The sequence below is a fragment of the Lycorma delicatula genome, chromosome 2 (assembly GCF_047948215.1).
Source record: "Lycorma delicatula isolate Av1 chromosome 2, ASM4794821v1, whole genome shotgun sequence".
Taxonomy (NCBI): domain Eukaryota; kingdom Metazoa; phylum Arthropoda; class Insecta; order Hemiptera; family Fulgoridae; genus Lycorma; species Lycorma delicatula.
In genome coordinates, this window is record NC_134456.1 from 76608855 (window position 1) to 76628748 (window position 19894).

Sequence of the window (19894 nt, forward strand, 5' to 3'; positions counted from 1 at the left end):
TTTAAGGCATTATATAAGGGGTTAAACTGATGTTTTCTTATGTTTTTTGACCTGAGAAATTGAATAAAACAGGTCCAAGAACTGTATCTCATGTAATTTTCATGATATCCGACATAAAACAGAAAAATTCAGTGACAAAAAACACTTTTGTTTGTAGGTTTGAAGTACAATAACTTTGTTAAATGGTTAATAAATGAGCATATTTTATTATCAAACTTGTAGAGGATTTTATTTTAAGAAAATTGATTTAACGAAGTCTATGAAAGACATAAAAAAATCAGTTTTTATTATTAAAAACAAAACGAAACAGAAAAATGTATGATTTGAAAAAATAAAAAAAAGAATTTAGACCTTTAAAAAAATTAAAATATTTTAATTTATTTAAATATATATATATATATATATATATATATATATATATAAAATTAATTTATTTATATCACTGTGGTTTATACTGTAATTTACAATAAATGTTCAAAAATTTCACCAATGATATCGATCCACTTCATTTCCTCAATTTTTTTTCATAGTGTGAATCACATTGCACAATCGTGTAGTAACCAACGGTATCAATCCTCCTCTTCCAAGAATGCAATGAATTGCAAATAAAATATTCTAATACTATTCTGTATTAGTGGTGTACTAAAAGAAAATAGGACCAGCAATCTTTTTACATAATATCGCACAACAGATGCTAAACTTCTGCGGGTGGAATAGTTTTTTCTTCATAGGCATGAGGATTTTCAGCACTACAAATTCTACTGTTTTTACTGTTTACATAGCCATTCAAATGGAACCATACGTCATAAAATAAAAAACCAAGTTCATAAATCGCCTCAGCACAAACATTATAAACAATGACAGTATTTGTTTTTTGTTCACATTATTTGATTGGAATTCAATATGGTTGTACATTTAACTGTTTTATTACAGCCCAATGAATGTTAAGTTTGGCAAATTAATTTCAGCTGACAAGTATCTAATTGATTTTTTTGGCAAGGCAATTAATCAATCATTGATTTCAGCAACTGTGTCTGCATTCAACATTGTCCTCAATTTTCTAGGTTCCTTGCCATTTGCAGTAAATGTCTGTCTGATCACTAACCTCAATATTGATATCTTATAAGGAATTGGTCTGTCTCAATACTTATGACAAAAGGATTTTAGCACTGCAATTAGCAATTACTGATTGCATACTGACGTAAGACTCAACAACAAAAACACGTTCCTCTTAAGTAAACACCATCTTCTCATTAACAATTCACTGAGTGTTCTGATCGCTTTGTTCAGACTACTGGTAGTACTTTGAGATGATAGCAGATTTTGGACAACTCCATCGCAGTAAAGCATGGGAGAGTAAGGTAGTGAATTCAAATTTTATGGCAGGCTGGTTGATAAGAGATATCCAATATCACAGATTTTTTCAGTAATTCAAATTTTTTTTTTTTCATTCATGGTACTTGTGGTTAGGATCTAGTACAAAAAATGCTCAATTCAAATCAGAACTCAATATTTACATTAACAATGGATTTTGTTTTATTTTATAAAAATAATAACTTATTACAATTATTTTCTACATCAGGAAATATGCTGATTTTGTCATCTTGATCTATCAATTTACTATTTTAATAGAAGAATTATAATAATCAAAAATATTTTAAAATTAGGAGAAATCCAATTATGAAAAAATAAGATTTCAGTAAAAAATTATTAAATTATGCCAAAAAATATATTGCGAAGGTTAATCATTTTTTTTATGAAAGAAAAAACATGACAAAGACTGAGAAAATAAATTTTCATAATTAAATAAAAATAATTCAGTAGCAAAATTTTACTGCCTTAAAATTATTGAATGCAGTTTATTTAATATTCATAACCTCACAACTACACAAAAATAATTAAAACTATTTAATAATTCACACAATCTTAAATTGTTATGATTAATAAACATTTGTCTAAAAATTTGTTTTAAAAAAATAATCATATTTTGTATTTAAAACATGATGTGCATAAATAAATTTTGATAAAACATTTTATTTCATTGTAGTTCACAAGTAAAAAATACTGCTATCGATAAAATATTTTATTTCATATTCAATACTTACTTTAACAACCTTTTAACAATATTTTTATTATATATCTATTGTTTAATGTAATTTTCGACATATAAGGTGCCTAAACATTTTTTTGTTGCCTAGTTAATTCTATAAAAGTACATTAATTATTAATTAATTATAACTTGTTCCCTTCACTATAAGAATGACTTTGTTTTTCATTTTTAACACTTTGTTATATGGAAAAATTAAAAACCAAATCTTTTGTTGAATTCAGTTCATTGCAGTTCAGGAGTTATTCACAAATATAATGTTCATATACAGATACATAAAGATACTGTGTAAATTTGTTGTTGATATTTTAAATTGGCACAAATAACTTGTTATTTGAAGTAGATCACTAACAAACAGTTTTGAAACAGAAAGTAAAACAAATTTATAATAACAAAGAGTAGTATAAAATAAATTTTAATTATATAGCAAATTGAAAAAACATACATAAATAAACAATTTTTTTTTTAAATTAATAAGAAGGTTCTTATTTATTATTCATTTTTCAGTAGAGAAAATTTAGAGGTGAGCTACTAGGCCATCAACAGAGTGAAAGAATATAGATACAATCCAAAATATGTTGATCCAAAGAATGTATTCTGTGAATAGACAAACTGAAAGGAAATGAATGTAACCAGTGAAGCCAGTCAGATGAATTGCCAAGTCAACCAGTAAAAGACAATTATTAAGGGAAAATGGTAGAAACTAAAATCTGACTATCCAACTCAAAAACAAATATTAGAAAAAAAATTACAAATCAAAATTCTGAAGGTTTTCTAGTGCTATTATTTACATATAGATATTATCTACAAAGAAAATACTTAAAAATACGACAATAATGAACTTCGGGTAAAATGTTCTTGTAATTTTGGTCACTGATTAATTATTTCTCCCATCCAAAAAAAGATTTTATGAAAAAATGTTTTACCTTGGTTGAGAATCCTGCTGTATGGTTTGAGTTGTACGATGCATTTGGACAGGAGCTGGAAAAGGCAGCTTTGCCTTAGTACCCTATAAATTCATGAAAACAATGAATTAATTACTTACACAATTAAGATAAGAAATGAGTTGTATAGTATTTATAATAAATACATAATTAAACACAAACATAACCATAGTAAAAGTTATAGCTAAACAAAAATGAGTGCTAAATAATGAACATCTTCCCCACTTATCAATAGTATTATAGAATGAGTACAAAAGACCAGGATAACCGATTTCTTCTGATTAAGAAGAAAGAAGAAAAAATAATAATTAAAAGAAGATTCCATAAAGAACTAAAAGGAATACTTTTCTCAGAGTAACAGGTCTGTTGACAATCTGTAATATAGACAATGAGACCTACAAAATCTTTTGTTCGATCAGAAGGGTTACCAAACCGGAATATGAACTTACAGAAAAATATAAAGGCACAGACAATGAAAGTTATTATGCTTCAGCAATTAAAAAGAATAGTTAGGTACTGGTTCTGCAGGCTAGAAGATTAATTACTGCCAGGACCATCAGAGAAAGTCAATAGTTCAGTGATGCCATGTTCAGCACAGTCGTCATAACAAGCAATAACAGTGAATAGTTTCACAAGTCTGAATTCGACACGGTTGCATTGACAACAATAACAGTAAGCGTTTGGTAACAACAAGTGATGAGTATGTCACGAGCATTCCTTTGTGGACAGTGGGTGAATACAAGATGTTGTTTGGTGAGTTACTGGTAAACAGTGGTGAAAGTATAATTTTATTATTATTATTATAGTACTGAAACTGACAGTATAATTTTACTGTCACTTCAATACTGGTAAAAACAGTTGTGAATACTACTGAATTAAGAAAGTCACATAAGAAACACATAAGAACGGCTAAAAAATATTGTTACATTTTCACATTAAGAGACTGCCAGATAATCCTGTACTGAAGAAAATTCAATTCTGTCTTAACGCAAATAAGAGAGTTTTAATTAATTTGAAACAAGATGGTTTATCAAGGGAAGAACTTATTTGAACAGGAACAGTCGATCTAGACTACAAGACTGCACTTCATTTACATTCATGCATATCATACTCATTCATCCTCTGAAATAATACCTAACGGTGGTTCCAGAGGCTATACAGAAAAAGAAAGAAGCAATTGAATCAATATCACTATAGTGGTTGCCATGAAATATGGTGCTTGTGTTGTAACTATTGTATCTCAGTAAAAAAAAAATCGCGCAATAAAACTGAAGATATCGTTGGAAACTGCAATTATTTTTGTGCTACTGGATTTGGCCAATTTTAGTTACAGTCTTTCGTTTGAAAAATAGGGGTGTGAAAGGCAGAAAACTCTACAATTTTTCTAAAAGACTCTAATATGATTTTTCTACAAGTTCTACAAAACTTTACAATTTTTTTTGAGAACATCAATTTTGATTAACTATAAAATCAAAATCGATCGAGATAAAAATTCTATTCTTTTGGAGCTAGATTAAATGATTATTTCTCAACAATTATAATTAAGATGTAGCCCAAAATTACTATTATTTAAGCATGCAGAGTGTTTTTTTACAAGACAACCTTATCTTTAGTTTCAATGGATACTTTACAGGAAAAAACACATTGCTATAATCCTTTAAACCATTTGAATAAGATGACAGTATTTTGAAAATAAAGTATTTAATATGAAACTTTTAATTGAGGTGGGAAAGGTATGAAACGATCCATTAAAAAAGTATAGTCACCACAAGTAGTTGAGCGTGCATTCTTCATTGCTCAACAAACCAGCGACACACGGGCATGGTTTATTATTGACTTTCACACAGTTTTATCAGATTATTTTATACAAAATTAAAAAAATATAATTTTTGTAACTATCATTATTATCTTTGTTGGTGTTGTTATGTTCATATAATTTTACTTTTTACAACTATTCACAATATTCCTATCAAAGACTCAACTGTATAAAAAGAATAACAGATTACAAAAGCCATTAAAATCGTATCAGTAAACATGATACAATTTATTATAACAAAGAAATTTAAAAATTCGTGTAACTGTTTGGTCATGATTTATTTTTAATATTTTATTTCAGCAGTGAAACCTCTTTCATAGAATTCTGAATAAATAAAGTAAAAACACTCACTTGAAAATCATACAAAAATTCATTATTTGTAATGTTTACTTACAGTACTAATCTTCTTCATTGTTGTCTGAAGTATCAAAATCATTTTCGTCAAAGTCTGATTCCTGAAGATTTATGATGAATTTTTTATTACATCAACTCGTATGACTTCATTGCAGAAATCCTCTTCGTTCCTCTTCTGTATACATAACGTATTTTTTCCAGTCCTCTGCCATAATGTTTTCTAATTCCTTATTAATTAATTTCTCAACACCTGTCAACTTGATAGTTCGAGTTCAATCAGCAACTTATTTCTTTTCACTTGCACCCATATAAGCTCTACTGCATTATATTGAGTTTATTTCTGGCGAATAAAAGAATGTCTTTCTTGTTGGCTATAACATCAATTTCATACAGTTTACGTTCAATCTTATACAGAAGTATTTTTTGCAATAGCTCTTGTTTAGTTGCAGTACCATTGCAAGCAATCGCTTTTTCTTGAAGCCACTGTTGAATTTCAACTTCCCTAGCTGTTGGTGAGGACTTTATTCACCGTAACAGAGTGATAAATTACATTATCAGTTATTACTATTACGCTCCCTTCTTGTAGTTCAAAAAATCATTTGTAACCAATTTTTTAAATTGTCGCTGTTCATTCCTGAATGATAATCTGAACTAGCTTTTGATTTACTGCAGAAAACCCATTTACTTCTTTAATGAACCCTATTTTGGCCAAATCTGTACAACACACTATTAAATGACCGCCTTTTCCGATGGGTATTTTAATCTCTCCATTTTTCTTTGAATCTTTCCATACATATTTATGAGAATGATTTTCACTAACAAACGTCTCATCTATGTAAAACATTAGTTGATTATCACCTGACGCTTTTAATTTGTGAAATATCTTTAAAAATTCAATTCTTTTTAATACAATATCAGGTTTTTCCATTAAGAAATGTCGACCACCTTTCATTTTTTTTATAATAAAATTAATTTTTTTCAAAATATGGCAAACAGTAGTAAACGATAGATTTAAATCCGGTTTTTCCTGTTTCCTTTCTGAGCTTCTTAAAGGTAGGGATTTCATTCCAGTCATAGTACTGATATATGATTCTGTGCAATACATAAAGGTTGAAATCATCCAGTAACAGATTTGAATTTTGTGGCCTATTTTTCCATTTTAAACTGAACATAACTGTCATTACTATCGCACTCCTTAGCTGTCTTACATATCCTTTGTACTGACCTCCAACTAACACCGCATACTTCGGCAATGAGTTCCTGAACTTAATCAAAGTTAGTCGCACGCACTTCTGAATTCAAAGTCTGACAGCTTTTTAAAAAATTCAACAGCTTTTTAAAACCTCTCAAACCACTCTTAATTGTACAACCATGTTGACCAGAAAAAAAGGGTGTCACCAACTTATTTATATTACACTTGAGATAATCTCAGAAAAATTACAAAAAACAAAAATCTAAAAACAAAAAATAAAAAAACCGCAAATTAACATACTATTCCAAACTGTCTGACATAAACGCGTTAAGAAACCAACAAGAACTGAATATATGGAAATTAAAAATCTAATTAATTTATTAGTTATCACAGCTAAGGGCTTAATGAACCCAACAGGCTAGTAATGGGAAGAATCGTGAACGAGTAGTTCCTTCAATTCGATTCTTTATACTGAATGAAAGAATCAAGAATCGGGTTGCGGGAGAAACCGATTCTGTTCATGATTCTCAATACACTGGATAGGCAATGGAAAACCAAATCTTTCTCAGTTACAGTTCGATTCAATTCATAATAGCAATCTTTCTTAAAGGGCCGAAAAAGAGTTGAAAAGATAAGAATTGCAGACATTTAACAGGTATGCATCAGTTGAGTCGAACAGGAGTACGAAGAGAGATGAACATGGATGAAGAAGAGCATGCACATTACAGTTTACATTACTGGTAGTGGTGACAAGGAAAATAATCATTAAATCAGATGAACAGTTCTGTTTAAAATCCTTTCTGAGAATCAAATCGATTCCTGAGAAAGAACTGTTTATCCCACCACTACAACAGACTGAAGACTGGTATTGCAATTAATTTATACTATTATACAATGACATCATAATATGAGAAAACAAAGTAAGATTATAAGTATATAGCCACAATAACATGAGTTCTGGAAATTATGAGTCATTCTACTATAACATTACCAGCAAGAGACTGCACAATAATCTCTTATCCATGAATAGGAGCATAACATTTAATTCTATTAGGTCTACATCATAATTTAAATAATAATTAAATAAGAAAACAAATAAAACAATGGTTGAAAATAATAATGTTTCTTAACAATTTCATTATTTTTATTAGTTATTTATTATTTGTTTTGTAACAATTTATGATGAATTTTTCCCAGTACCTTCATTTAATACCTTCATAAGATGCAAGTAAAACTGAGATGCAGTAGTTTTAACACAAGTGCCATCTTTCATCACAATCACTATGGATGTTAAAGCCCATGAAAAAGACCAAATACTCATTGGATTGATGATATTATCAAGTACATTGGACCAAATTGTCAGAAGATCATATTACTTGGAAACGTGTTGAAGTACCCTTCATCAATATATATATTATATAATCATCAATATATATATAATTCTAACAAGACTAGTATAATGGAGCTGGGTAACCATACGCATAAAAATAAAAACCCTTTGAAGCCCCAGTAATATACCTATATCACTCCACAAATATCCCACTGATACTTGTTCATAGTATCAACACATTTACTTTTGTTGTCGCTGAGGCTAAAGTAATATATGGTTTTTCATTTCCATTATGAAGCAATACTGCAATTGGTCTGTATTTACATGAATCTATGAAAATACACCACACGGAAGGTATATGTCTCAAATTAAGTTCATCCATTAAACCATCAGTATCATAACAAACTCATAGCGATCCTTCTATTTTATAAAAATTTGCAAATGTTATACTCCAACACTTCTGTATCTAACAGGTTCCACTCTTTAACCTACATCTTCTGGAACCAAGAAGTTCAACTTTTTGCTTTGACAAACCCAGGTCACATACCAAATCATTTAATTCATTTTGAGTTATTAGATGAGGCTAGATAGGTTATTAGATAGTGGTTGGTAAAAATATCACTACTAGTGGCTTCAGGAAATTGTGAATCAGATGTTGATAAAGAATAAGAATCATCGGAAAACATAACATTGTCCAATTTTAAAGCTGCAATTGCCACAGTAATTTCTGGCTATGTGGAATGGGCCTGAAGAGTTGAAGGCAAATTTGGATACTCAATTTTGCTCTTTTGTTTTTCTGAATAACACTCTGTTTTAGTATTGCAGAAGTAGCAATCACTTATATGGTCAGAAAGCTTTCTCCACCCCTTAAAAACAGCTAACAGCATAGAATTTTACTTGCCATGCACCCACAGCACTAGATTTACATCACAACTTACACAGCAAGAGCCAAACAGTTATATAGATCTCCAGTCTGGTACTTAAAATATAAAAAGTAGGCTTTTTTGACTTCCTGAGATATAGATCAAATGTGTGACTTTAAAGTAACTCTTCCATATGTAAAACGAAACTTATCTGCTGGATTTTTGCAACATCGACAACTAAAACTTGCCATTATATATAAAATGTAACAAAATCACTAAAAGACACTTAACTGTACACAAGAAAGAATCAATCTAAACTTTAAAGAAACATAATAGTCTTAAAAGCTTGTAGAATGCAGTGGGATTACCTAGTAAAGCCAGGTGTAAATAATTCCAGGTAATTTCAAAACACTTAACAGACAAACAGATACTCAGAAATAGGATGTGGTAAGACATTTCTATTAATAGATATTTTAATAACTAGTAAATTGAAACACAAAATGAGCGTTTTCATTAATGTTAAAAAAGTCATGCCAACCAGTGCAACTGGTAAGTAAACCAAATTTTCATTTTCTGCTTTGGATCTTGTTATTTAATATTGCAGCAGAAGAATGATGTAAAGTATAAAAAATATTTTTGATAGCCTAATAGCTTACCAGAGATGCCAAAACTGCTTGACTATGTTTGATTTGTGCCTGCAAGGCTGCCAGTTCCTGCTGAACAATATCTCTAATTTCATCTTCATTACTAACCTTGATATTAAAAAAAAAATAATATAGAACATAATGAATCATAATGAACTGATAAGAGATTAATAAGGATACACATTAAAATTCAGAAAAAAAAATTATATTGTAATTCCATGCTTTTTGTCAAGAATTGTCCAGTTGGATGTAGCCAACTTCATACTCTTAAAATTATCATAGCTCAAGAACAAACAAAACGTCCTAACAGTAATTAAATAGAATTAATACAAATTTGTGATAACCCACCAGCCCTAAAAAAAGCTCAAGGTCTATCAATTGGATACATATACTCTTTTCTTTGACACTTTTTATTTCATCTTTGTGGATTCATTATAAGTAATTAAAGAAAAACTTTTACCCAACAAAGCATTTTCTCTGATTCTTTTTCTCTTTATACGAGGGTAAGTCAATTATTATCCACAATGTAGTTATAAATTTTATTGCAATACAAATAGGAAACTTATATGTACATCATTTTTCAACATAGTCCACTTGCATTTCAACGCACTTGATCCATTGTTGCACAAGCTTCCTGATGCCCTCATAAAAAAAGGTTTTCGGTTGAGTTCCGAGCCAGGAATGTACTGCTTCTTTCACTGTTTTGTCCGAGGTAAATCGATGGCCCCTTAATGCCTGTTTGAGTGGATCAAACAAGTGGTATTCAGAAGGGCAAGATCCAAGACTATACTGAGGATGAGCCAGTACTTCAAAGTTTCTAGTACTTCCAGTACTTCAAAGAAAAATGTAAAGATAGTATTTATGTTTGATTATAAGAAAAGGATACACTTTGAATATAACAGTATTTTGTATTTATTTCAGTACATTAGAATTTAAAAAAAATTTGTTACTAATTAAAACGACTGTAAAATTCAAGTGATTTAATTGTTTTTCTGAAAATAAAACACTGTCATCCACATTCATATTTGAATAAAAATAATGCTGTACTACTGTAATCGACCAACAAAATAAGTGAATAAAATTACTATGCTATACTAAAATGAAATAAAAACAATGCAAGGTACAAAAATATTAATCAAACAAGCTACAGTATACAAGAATATTAATCAAAACACATTTACAAAAAAATAATGTAAAAATCAAAATAAGAGGCCAGATACAGATACACACAATTTATTTATATTAGATGGTTTAAAATAACAATCTATTTTAATTTAAACTAAGTCCTGGTACATATGTTTTAATAAGCACTTACTAAAATGATGCCTTCTGGTAATCCTTTTTGTAAGAAATGCTGCTTTAATTTTCTAAGCTCTTCTCTTGTTTCCTTGCTCATAATGATAAATTCGGATTCATTGTTATTATCATCATCGTCATTGTTTTAGAAGTAGTAAAGTCTCAGACAGCAACAAGATCACAAGATGCCGTCAATAAGTCCTCTGTGTTGAGCACGTCATCAATGTTCAGTTATTCTTTGTAGTTTCCAAATTGTTCAATAAGTTCTGGTAATTTATTCTGTTCCACAGCATTTTCAATTGGTTCAGTAAGATTTTCAATGTTGTAATTGGAGTTAGTTGGTGGAAATTTATGACACAAAAAGGTGCCAGGCTCTACCCTTTTAAAAAACTCCAAATGGAAAAAAAATATTTCCCTTCAAAAAACCAAATGTAACTTTTCATTATATTTATGGTGATGGTGAAATTCTAATACTCATTAAAACAAACAGTCCATCTCGCGGACTATCTGAACAGGAAAATCCTTGTCTTGTTGAACATGTCCAAACATGAAAACATGTGATGTCAATGTGTATATGAGGGTAGACACGGTCGACAAATTCCTTATCCCTGCAATCGCAATAATTTGTGCGATATTTGTATTTTTTATGATTTTTTTTGTGTTTGACTGTTTGCTATTCCTGTTATTCAACATAAAAAAATAGGTAATTGCATTTTTACATATTATGTTAAACCTAGGTTACCGTTTTAGTTATTTTAGTTACTAATGATTTGAGCATAATTATTAGAAAAATGTTTTTTTTCTTTATATTAACTATTTGTTTATTAAAGTAAAAATGAACTTTGGAGAATGTATATAAGATATTAATAAAGCATGCATTTTTTTATGTAATCAATATTTTTAAACCACTTTGGTTTGGTCAGCAAGGATCTACATATGGATTTTTAATTTTAAAGATTTTAAAGTGGAATATCCTGAACATTATTATATTTCAAATTAGAAACCTAACCAGTACCCTGTTGTCATGGTTTGACAGAAATAAATATTTGATTAATTATTATTGCTTAATTTAGAGTGGCATGAACTTTGATATGCTAAAAATATTTTCTTTTTCCAGAAAAGATTGACATATTACATATTGATTTATTCCAGAAAAGACTGAACTCAAAATATCTTTGAGATTTCAAGTGAAGTAAAAATACACAAGGTGTTAAATAAAATTAAAATTTTGCCATTTTCTAATTTTTGACTATCAGAAAACAGAGAAAAACATTTTATTAGTTCATTGTCTTAAATACATCCTTTAAATCTGATTTATTTATTTTAATAAACAAAATTAGAAAGCACCACCACCACCACCTTCAACTACTTGGTATAGGTCAAATAGTTCATATTTTTCCACAGTAATGGTTAAAGATACACTAAGTGCTTCAGAAGTAGAATAAAATATTTCAAACAGTGACTTCCTGAGTGTTTTTAAAAAAAGTATTTTACCCAATAGTTCTTATAATAGTAATTTTCTAACTAAAATTAATAATTCAATTATCAAGTTCGGCAGCCTTTAAGTTATCAGTGTGAAAATTATTTATCAAATGTTCTGGTTAGCTCCCTTTAATTAGATCAGTTCTTGCATTCATTGAAGCATCAACTAGCAGTTTAATGTTTTGAATATTTTATTTTTGTTAATCAGACTGATTTTCTTTTTTTTTTTGTAATGTTCGTTCTCCTGCAGATATTCAAATATTAAGGGAAATAAAATAGATAAATTTACTAATAATTAATTTAATGACCAGCTTTTATGTTGAAATAAACATTTAATTCACTTAATACTTAGTAAGTGTATAAATAGTACATACAGTCCAAAAAATAATTAAAAGAATCATCACATTAATTTATACAGCAAAGTTAGTGATGACAGTTTTTTAAGACACAAATAATGTTAATGATAGTAATGAAGCTATTGATCAGTTTCAATCAAAAAGTGGCATACAGCACACAGTGGAAATAATCCTTATCCTATTTTTAAGGTAAATCTCATGACATAATAAATAGTAACATACTATATTACTTTATTAAAATTAATTTTCATATTTCTCAAATTGCTTTTTTTTTTAAATCTTTGTCAAGTAATTTTGCAAAGAATTCTGCTTCTCTGGAAGACACTTTATGGAAAATTATTAAAAATATAATAAAACTTTAAAACAATAGATAAACACTTGACATCTCAGATTTAAAAATAGAATGGAATTATTCCATTGCTGATATCTGCTGGTAGATAATGAAACTATTAAGCCAGTAATTACAAATTTAAATGTAGTGTTAAATAAAAATTACATATTTTTGAATAAGTTCAATTAAATTATTTTACAAGAATCAATTATGATTTAAATTTATTATTCCAGGATTATATTCTCATTGTTTGTTTTTTTTATTTTTTATTATGTATACTTTGTCAAGTATACTACTATTTGTGTATTTGTTACTATTCATTTCAACACTGACATGTATTTTAGAATTAAAAAATATGCAATTGTTTTCCCTAATATAAACAGCCCAACTGAAGTTTGTTTTGTTTTTTTTTAGATTGATTATAAGAGTTCCTGAATGTGTATTTTAAGTTTCTGTTTATCATTTCTATGTAGTATGTTTTACAATTTTACTCTCCTCATTATGTTAATTTTTCAGTGCTTTACATGTGTTAAAACCATAAAAAAGAATGTAAAGTAAAAGAATGTAACAATATAAAGTAACAATGTGTACATCTTCTGTGGGAAACAATGTACCTTATTCACAGTCTCCAGTAAAAAAAAATTAAAAAAAGAATAAAAAATAATGAACATGCTTGAAACAAAAATCATTTAAAAATAATTAACATGTTTCTATAAAGAAAATACATTTTTAATACTCAATTATGACATTCCTTTTTAAATTATATGAACTACTAACATCATTAGTATACGTTTGGAATATTGAGCTGGGAATTGAACTTGAATTCTTTAGTATAACAGCAAAGTATGCTACCACCTGCACAAAAAAGTCATATTTTTTGACCTTGACTTTTATTTTTTTTAATACTTTGGTAAATCTTTTTATATTTTTAATAACAAAAATGCTAACCCAAATTAATTTATAATGTTTATTATTATTATTTTAATAAAAACTTACTGATTTCAATTATATTTAAAACATCTAACTTCATAGATCATATTAAAAAATACAAAGATATTTTTTCTGAAATAGAAGAAATTTAGATATACTCTTTAAAAGATACATGCTCTTGAAAATTACACATAATAAAAAAGAAATAACAGAAATATACCACATGAGTGGCAGTGATAACACATTTTGATAGTGGTAACAGTTACAGAAAAATTAGAGATGTAATTTAATGAAATAAATTTTAATTACTTTGAAATATATGCAATTTCATCCATTTTAAGTTTTAAATACAATTAAACTACTCATCATTATTTCTAATCTCTACAAACTGCCAACATTAACAACCGAATAATGTAACCAGTTCTCATCTATCTTCTCAGTTGTTTATTAAATCATAATCCTAAACATTAATAAGTTAATAATTAATGAATTTTTTTAATATGAGGGATATCTCTAAAGTAAAGACTGCGGAGAAATTTCTCTCTTTAAGGTTGGCAAACCTGTGTCGTTCATGGCCACACTAGTAATGTACACAAAGCATTGTTGTCTGTAAGTTGTCGCCTTGTAGTATCTTTGATTATGTGCGAGTTATTACATTATAAAATTAAAAGGAAAATTAATGCTGCCGCTGATTGTGAAGTACGTGGAAACATACATTTTTAAATCATCAAAACATCAAGCCGACTGAAATTCATAGGCAGTTGGTTGCTGTGTTCAGTGATAATGTAATGAATGAAAGAAATGTCCAAAAATGGTGTGAAAGGTTTAGAAATAACAGAATTAATGTGCATGATGAAGAACGTACAGGGAGACCCTCAATAATTGCCGAAGACTTGCTGAAACACATCTCAGAAAAGATCATCGCTCAACGGTTTCTGACCTGGCCCTTCTTTTTCCTGATGTTTTAAGAGCTGTTATTGATCGTATTGTTCATGACCATTTAGTCTTCAGAAAGGTTTGTGAATGTTGGGTGCGGTACCCAACGTTCACAAATCTTTTTTAGGAACATTACAAAAAAATCTGAATGGGATCTGCTTTAGGATTTTTGATGCGCTACACAGAAAAAGGTGATGACTTCCTTAATTCAATTGTTACCAGCAATGAAACATGGATTTCATATTACATACCAGAGGGAAAATGGCAGTCAAGTGAATGGTATCATCCTCAATCACCAACCAGACCAACAAAGGTCAAGCCACAGCCATTTGGACGCAAACTGATCGCCACATTCTTTTGGGATCAGTTTGGCATACTGCTGATTGATTTCATCCCACATGGAACAACTATAAATGCAGAAACCTACTGTGAAACTCTAGGTAAGTTATGACGTGCCATTCAAAATCAGCGATGTGGGTGGCTGATCAACAGTGTCATCTAGCTGCATGATAATGCACGTCCACATGTTGTGGTTTTGATATGTGATTTACTGAGAACATTTGGATGGGAAATTTACAATCACCCTTCTCTGTCTTTTTCCTGTTTATCCTCCGGTAACTACCGTTTAGATAATACTTCAGAGGATGGATGAGGAAGATATGTATGAGTGTAAATGAAGTATAGTCTTGTACATTCTCAGTTCGACCATTTCTGAGATGTGTGGTTAATTGAAACCCAACCACCAAAGAACACCGATATCCACGATCTAGTATTCAAATCCATGTAAAAATAACTGGCTTTACTAGAACTTGAACGCTGGAACTCTCGACTTCCTAATCAGCTGATTTGGGAAGATGCAATCACCCACTATATAGTCTGGACTTAACTTCTTCTGATTACCATTTGTTTGAGAAATTGAAAGAACTTTTGAGTGGTAAGCAATTCACAGGTGACAATAAACTTAAAAATCCTGTTAATCAGTGACTAAATTGACTGGTGGTAGAAGAATATGATGAAGATATATTGAAGCTGGCGTATCGTTACGATAAATGTCTTAATTTATATGGTAATTAAATAGAGAAGTAGTGTAAGGTATGTAGCTTAAGAGAAATAAAAAATATTTATAAAGTTCTAAGAATAAATTTTTTTACAATGAAACGGTCTGTACTTTAGAGATAACCTCTCACAAAAACAAACTCATCTGATAAAGTAGCAATTGCTAATAAAGTACTCATGAGCATATAAACCAAAAGTCAAGTCTTTAGTAAAAAATTATTTTAATATTATTCTTTTTTAGGACGCTTTTCTTTAAATTGATAATTAACAGATTAATAACGAATGATGCAACATTTTGTTTTTTGTGTCTACTTTTCCTAGGTTTATCTGGGTTTAGTTAGAAGGAATTTTGATGACAATATGCTTTTGTAATGCCAACTTGTTATAAGCCAATACTATAAGTAATATTACATTAATAAAACACAACAATTTTATAGTACTTAATAAACTATGTAAATCTTTAAAAAGTGAGAATAACTTCCAAAAATTAGAACAATTCAATATTTAAAATATTTAAAAACAATATTTAATTTTTCATTAAACTCAAATGTGTCTATTCATTGTTATGCAAATAACAATAATGTCAGAAATTTTTGGAAATTAAATGTTACTGATTGTTATTTTTCTCACTACAAGAAAGCTAAAAACTATTTTTAGAATAATATTAAAAAGGTGTAATCAAAATAAAAATAGTTAATTTTTTTGAAAGTATGATAAAATAGGCTTACTAAATTAACTGGTGTTAAGTATAATATTAACTAGTTATTAACATTAATTAATTTAGGTTTACTTAAACTTTATAAGAATAGAAAAAATTCTATGCTTACAATAGAAGTCTGTTGAGTTGGAGGGGAATGAGTTGGCTGACAAGTAACTGGAATTTCACAAACTTCAATAGGTTCATTTTTCTCAGCTGTGCACAAAGCTTCTGAGGAACTGAAAAAAGAAGAATTTTTTTCTTTATTCACTATTTAGTTTGATACAATTTTTTTTCTTTTCTGACCTTTACAACTTACACCTCTCTGCATTAATTAAGAAACCTTCAAAGTAGACAAATAGAGCAATATTTTAGGGATAAAATTTCATTTATAACTCAGTTTTGGAGTTCATGCCATTGAGGCAAGTGATAAGGCTGATAAAGTGCTGTGGCTGATTGCGGGCCTTCTGCCAAATATAGGTGGACCTCAGCAACAGAGAAGGAGGTTGCTGGTCGGAATCGCTTATTCCTCTCTCCTGTATGGAGCTGAATTGTGGTCGGAAGTAGCTAGATACTTTAAATACAGTGGGAAACTGAAGTCCCTCCACAGGAGGTGCTGCTTGCAGGCTATATCAGCATATAGAACGGTATCGTTAGCAGCAATGAAACTGCTGGTCGGATGTACACCAATAGACTTGGTATTGCTGCAACGGAAGAGAATAAGCGAGTTGGGGGATTTGAAGCCTTTAGTCAGGAAATTTTTAATTAGGACAATAAGAGGTGAGCTCATGGAATTGTGGCAGGAGAGATGAGACCAAAGTGTGAAGGGTTGGTGGACACATCACCTCATTGGTGATTTGAAAGGGTGGTGTGAGAGGGTGCATGGCTTGCTGGGATACAGTCTTACACAGTTCCTAGCGGGCTATGGAGCCTATAGATCATATTTCTATACGTTTAATTTGGACTACTTGGACATTTTCCCAAAGCACATAGATTTCTAGTGCCAGCGTTTCACGCAGGATTGCTGAATGAAACTCAAGGGACCTGTTGGAAGGTGAGGAGAGCTAGAGAGCTGTGGAAGATTTCACTAAGAAGGTGATGGCGAAACTATATGTTGCAGAGGTGTCTTGTAAGAGAAGGAAACGTCATAGGATGTCGACTCTGACAGGCTCGCAGCTGAGCGCCTTGGGGGGGTTGTCCTGAGCATCTGGAGTTCATCTTGGTGTGACAAGCCATGGGCACTCTGGTTGTGGTGCCCAGTGATGTCTCTCGCTGTTACATTGAAGAGAGATAGTTTCTGTTTGATAAGTACTGTATTTTGACAGTATTGTTGGGTGTTTCTTATAGCTTTATTGCATTTCGTGAGTTTTATCTCTCTGATAAGTATGTGTGTGTGTGTGTGTGTGTGTTTTGGTTGTTCCTTGATCTTTTGGCATATTTGGTGTTTGTGTGCATGGCTGTTTATCATTTTGGCTTTATTTGTTGTACGTGTGTGACTTTTGTGTTTCATTTTGAGGTGAGTGCATGTTTGTTTGGCTGTTCCCTGTTGTGCTTGCAGTGACCAATTGTGTGTGTGGGCAATTCCCCCTTCCTAAAGTAACACCACATAAGCGGTTTCCAGGAGGGATGGTTAGCCAGGAGTGGAGATTTAGTTGGTAGTGCACAGGAACACATACCGCACTTAATAACATATTGCAGAACCTGTTAGTGAGCCTGAGTCTGACACTGTCTTGGCGCCTGTAAATGGGGTTCCTCCACCTCTTAACAAAAAAAATCTATTAGTTTAATTAAAATTTCACTACCTCTACATGAGCTTAGTAACAGCTCATATTTTTATACCACATAGTTCTTAAGCAATAAACGTTCAAAAATTAAAAAAATTCTGTAAATTAAATGTAATAAGTATACCCACTTTAATCATTTTATAAAACAAGTTGTTCTAATAAAAATTAGAATAATAAAATTACTCAACAACCTCAGTGTTAGATGCTATCACAAAAAACACTTAGTAATGAAAGACAAAGATGTTTTACCTTTCATCCAGAAGGTTCTAGGTTCAACTCCTGGCCAGACTTCAAAAATTTTTTCAAGCGCTACAAAATGCAATTCTAATCATAAAAACTAAGAATAGGTAGTTTTAATTGGGCATATATATGTTATTGCCAGAGAGAGAGAGAGAGAGAGAGAATAAAGAAACAAACATACTTCAAGAAATCATGTTTATTTTTTATTTATTCTATTAGGTTTTACTATTTGTTATGAACATATTTTATAATTTCTGTATAAAACCATTATTTTTTAAGTATGTTTCATTATTTCAATAATTATTTATTATTTTATAAATAACTGCATTTATATTTTAAATTTATAATTGTTACAAATAAACAGCTGAAGTAGTACTAGGTGTTACAAATGCCAAAAGCCAAATTTTGTCAGCACAATATCAAAAGCGTTAGGTGCTTTCTTAAAGTCAAATAATATGATAATGAGTTATATTGATTGAAAATTCATAAATATATTATTTATATAAGTTTCCTATCATTTATAAAACAAATACATTTTCTCCACTGTACTAAACTAATTCAACACAAAGTTTCATTTGAAACTTAAATCACCAAAACACAGTAAACAGAAAGTAAACTTGCCTAGTTAATATCAAAAATCAATTTCACAGGATCCCGCATCTTCAGTTTGTATTCAATTACACAAAATCAATTGTTTTTTAAAAATTTAGAAATTGCTGAAATTTTTACTGTTTTATATTCTTTTAAATATTTTAATATTAGATAATTTAATATATTTTATGTGCAATATTTGTATTGCATCATTCCAGTACTGGGCAGTGGAGTTGCCTGTTTGTCCATAGCAAACTTCCAGATTATAAACAGAAACAATTGTGGCAATTTATTAATTTAAAATTTTTAAAACCTATTGATTTTGTATAATAAATTATACAATTGAATACCAACTAAAGATGTGGTATCCTGCAGAAATTGATTAATGGTATTAATTTGGTAATTTTAATTTATCTGTTTACTGTGTTTTGGTGGGTTAAATTTTATTTATATTGAATACATATATTACAGACAGACAGAGAATGAGATATTGTGTTTAAGCAATAGATGAGATGATTACTCAAGTAAGCAGCTTTTGTACTGAGAATTTTAAATGCCATAAAGAAAATGGATCTTGTAATCTGTACCCATATAAATCAGTTATCATTTGTTTTGTTTTGCCTTAAATTGGTGTGTATTTGATATGATAGTTATTGTTTAAAGTTGAAAAAGAATTATTTAAATTGTGAATCAGCTTGTACTTGTGTTGAAAATTATGTCATTTATTTTTACGATATTGTATAACTTCTTTTGTTCTCAAACAATAAATTTATATCAATGAATCACTGTGTAAATGAGTACTGGTATCAAAAAATACTTTGGGTTCCAAAGTGTGTGAAAGAGGTAAGATTGCTAATTCTGATGGAGTGGGGATAATATTTTCACAAGGTTTAGCTGACTATAGCAGCTTTATTTTATCTGTGGTGAACCTGTACCTGTAATAAA

The 19894-nt window shown here is 29.7% G+C and overlaps 1 protein-coding gene across 1 annotated transcript in view; it reads right to left on the reverse strand.

The window, feature by feature from the left end:
- Window positions 1-10646, reverse strand: part of LOC142319896 (uncharacterized) — a 143255-nt gene extending 132609 nt beyond the window's left edge. Inside the window, exons 1-3 of the mRNA XM_075357569.1 lie at window positions 10566-10646; window positions 9263-9358; window positions 3034-3116 (exon numbers count right to left, since the gene is read on the reverse strand). Coding sequence (XP_075213684.1) covers window positions 3034-3116; window positions 9263-9358; window positions 10566-10646 — 260 coding nt within the window. The remainder of the gene's footprint in view (window positions 1-3033; window positions 3117-9262; window positions 9359-10565) is intronic.
- Window positions 10647-19894: the final 9248 nt, after the last annotated feature.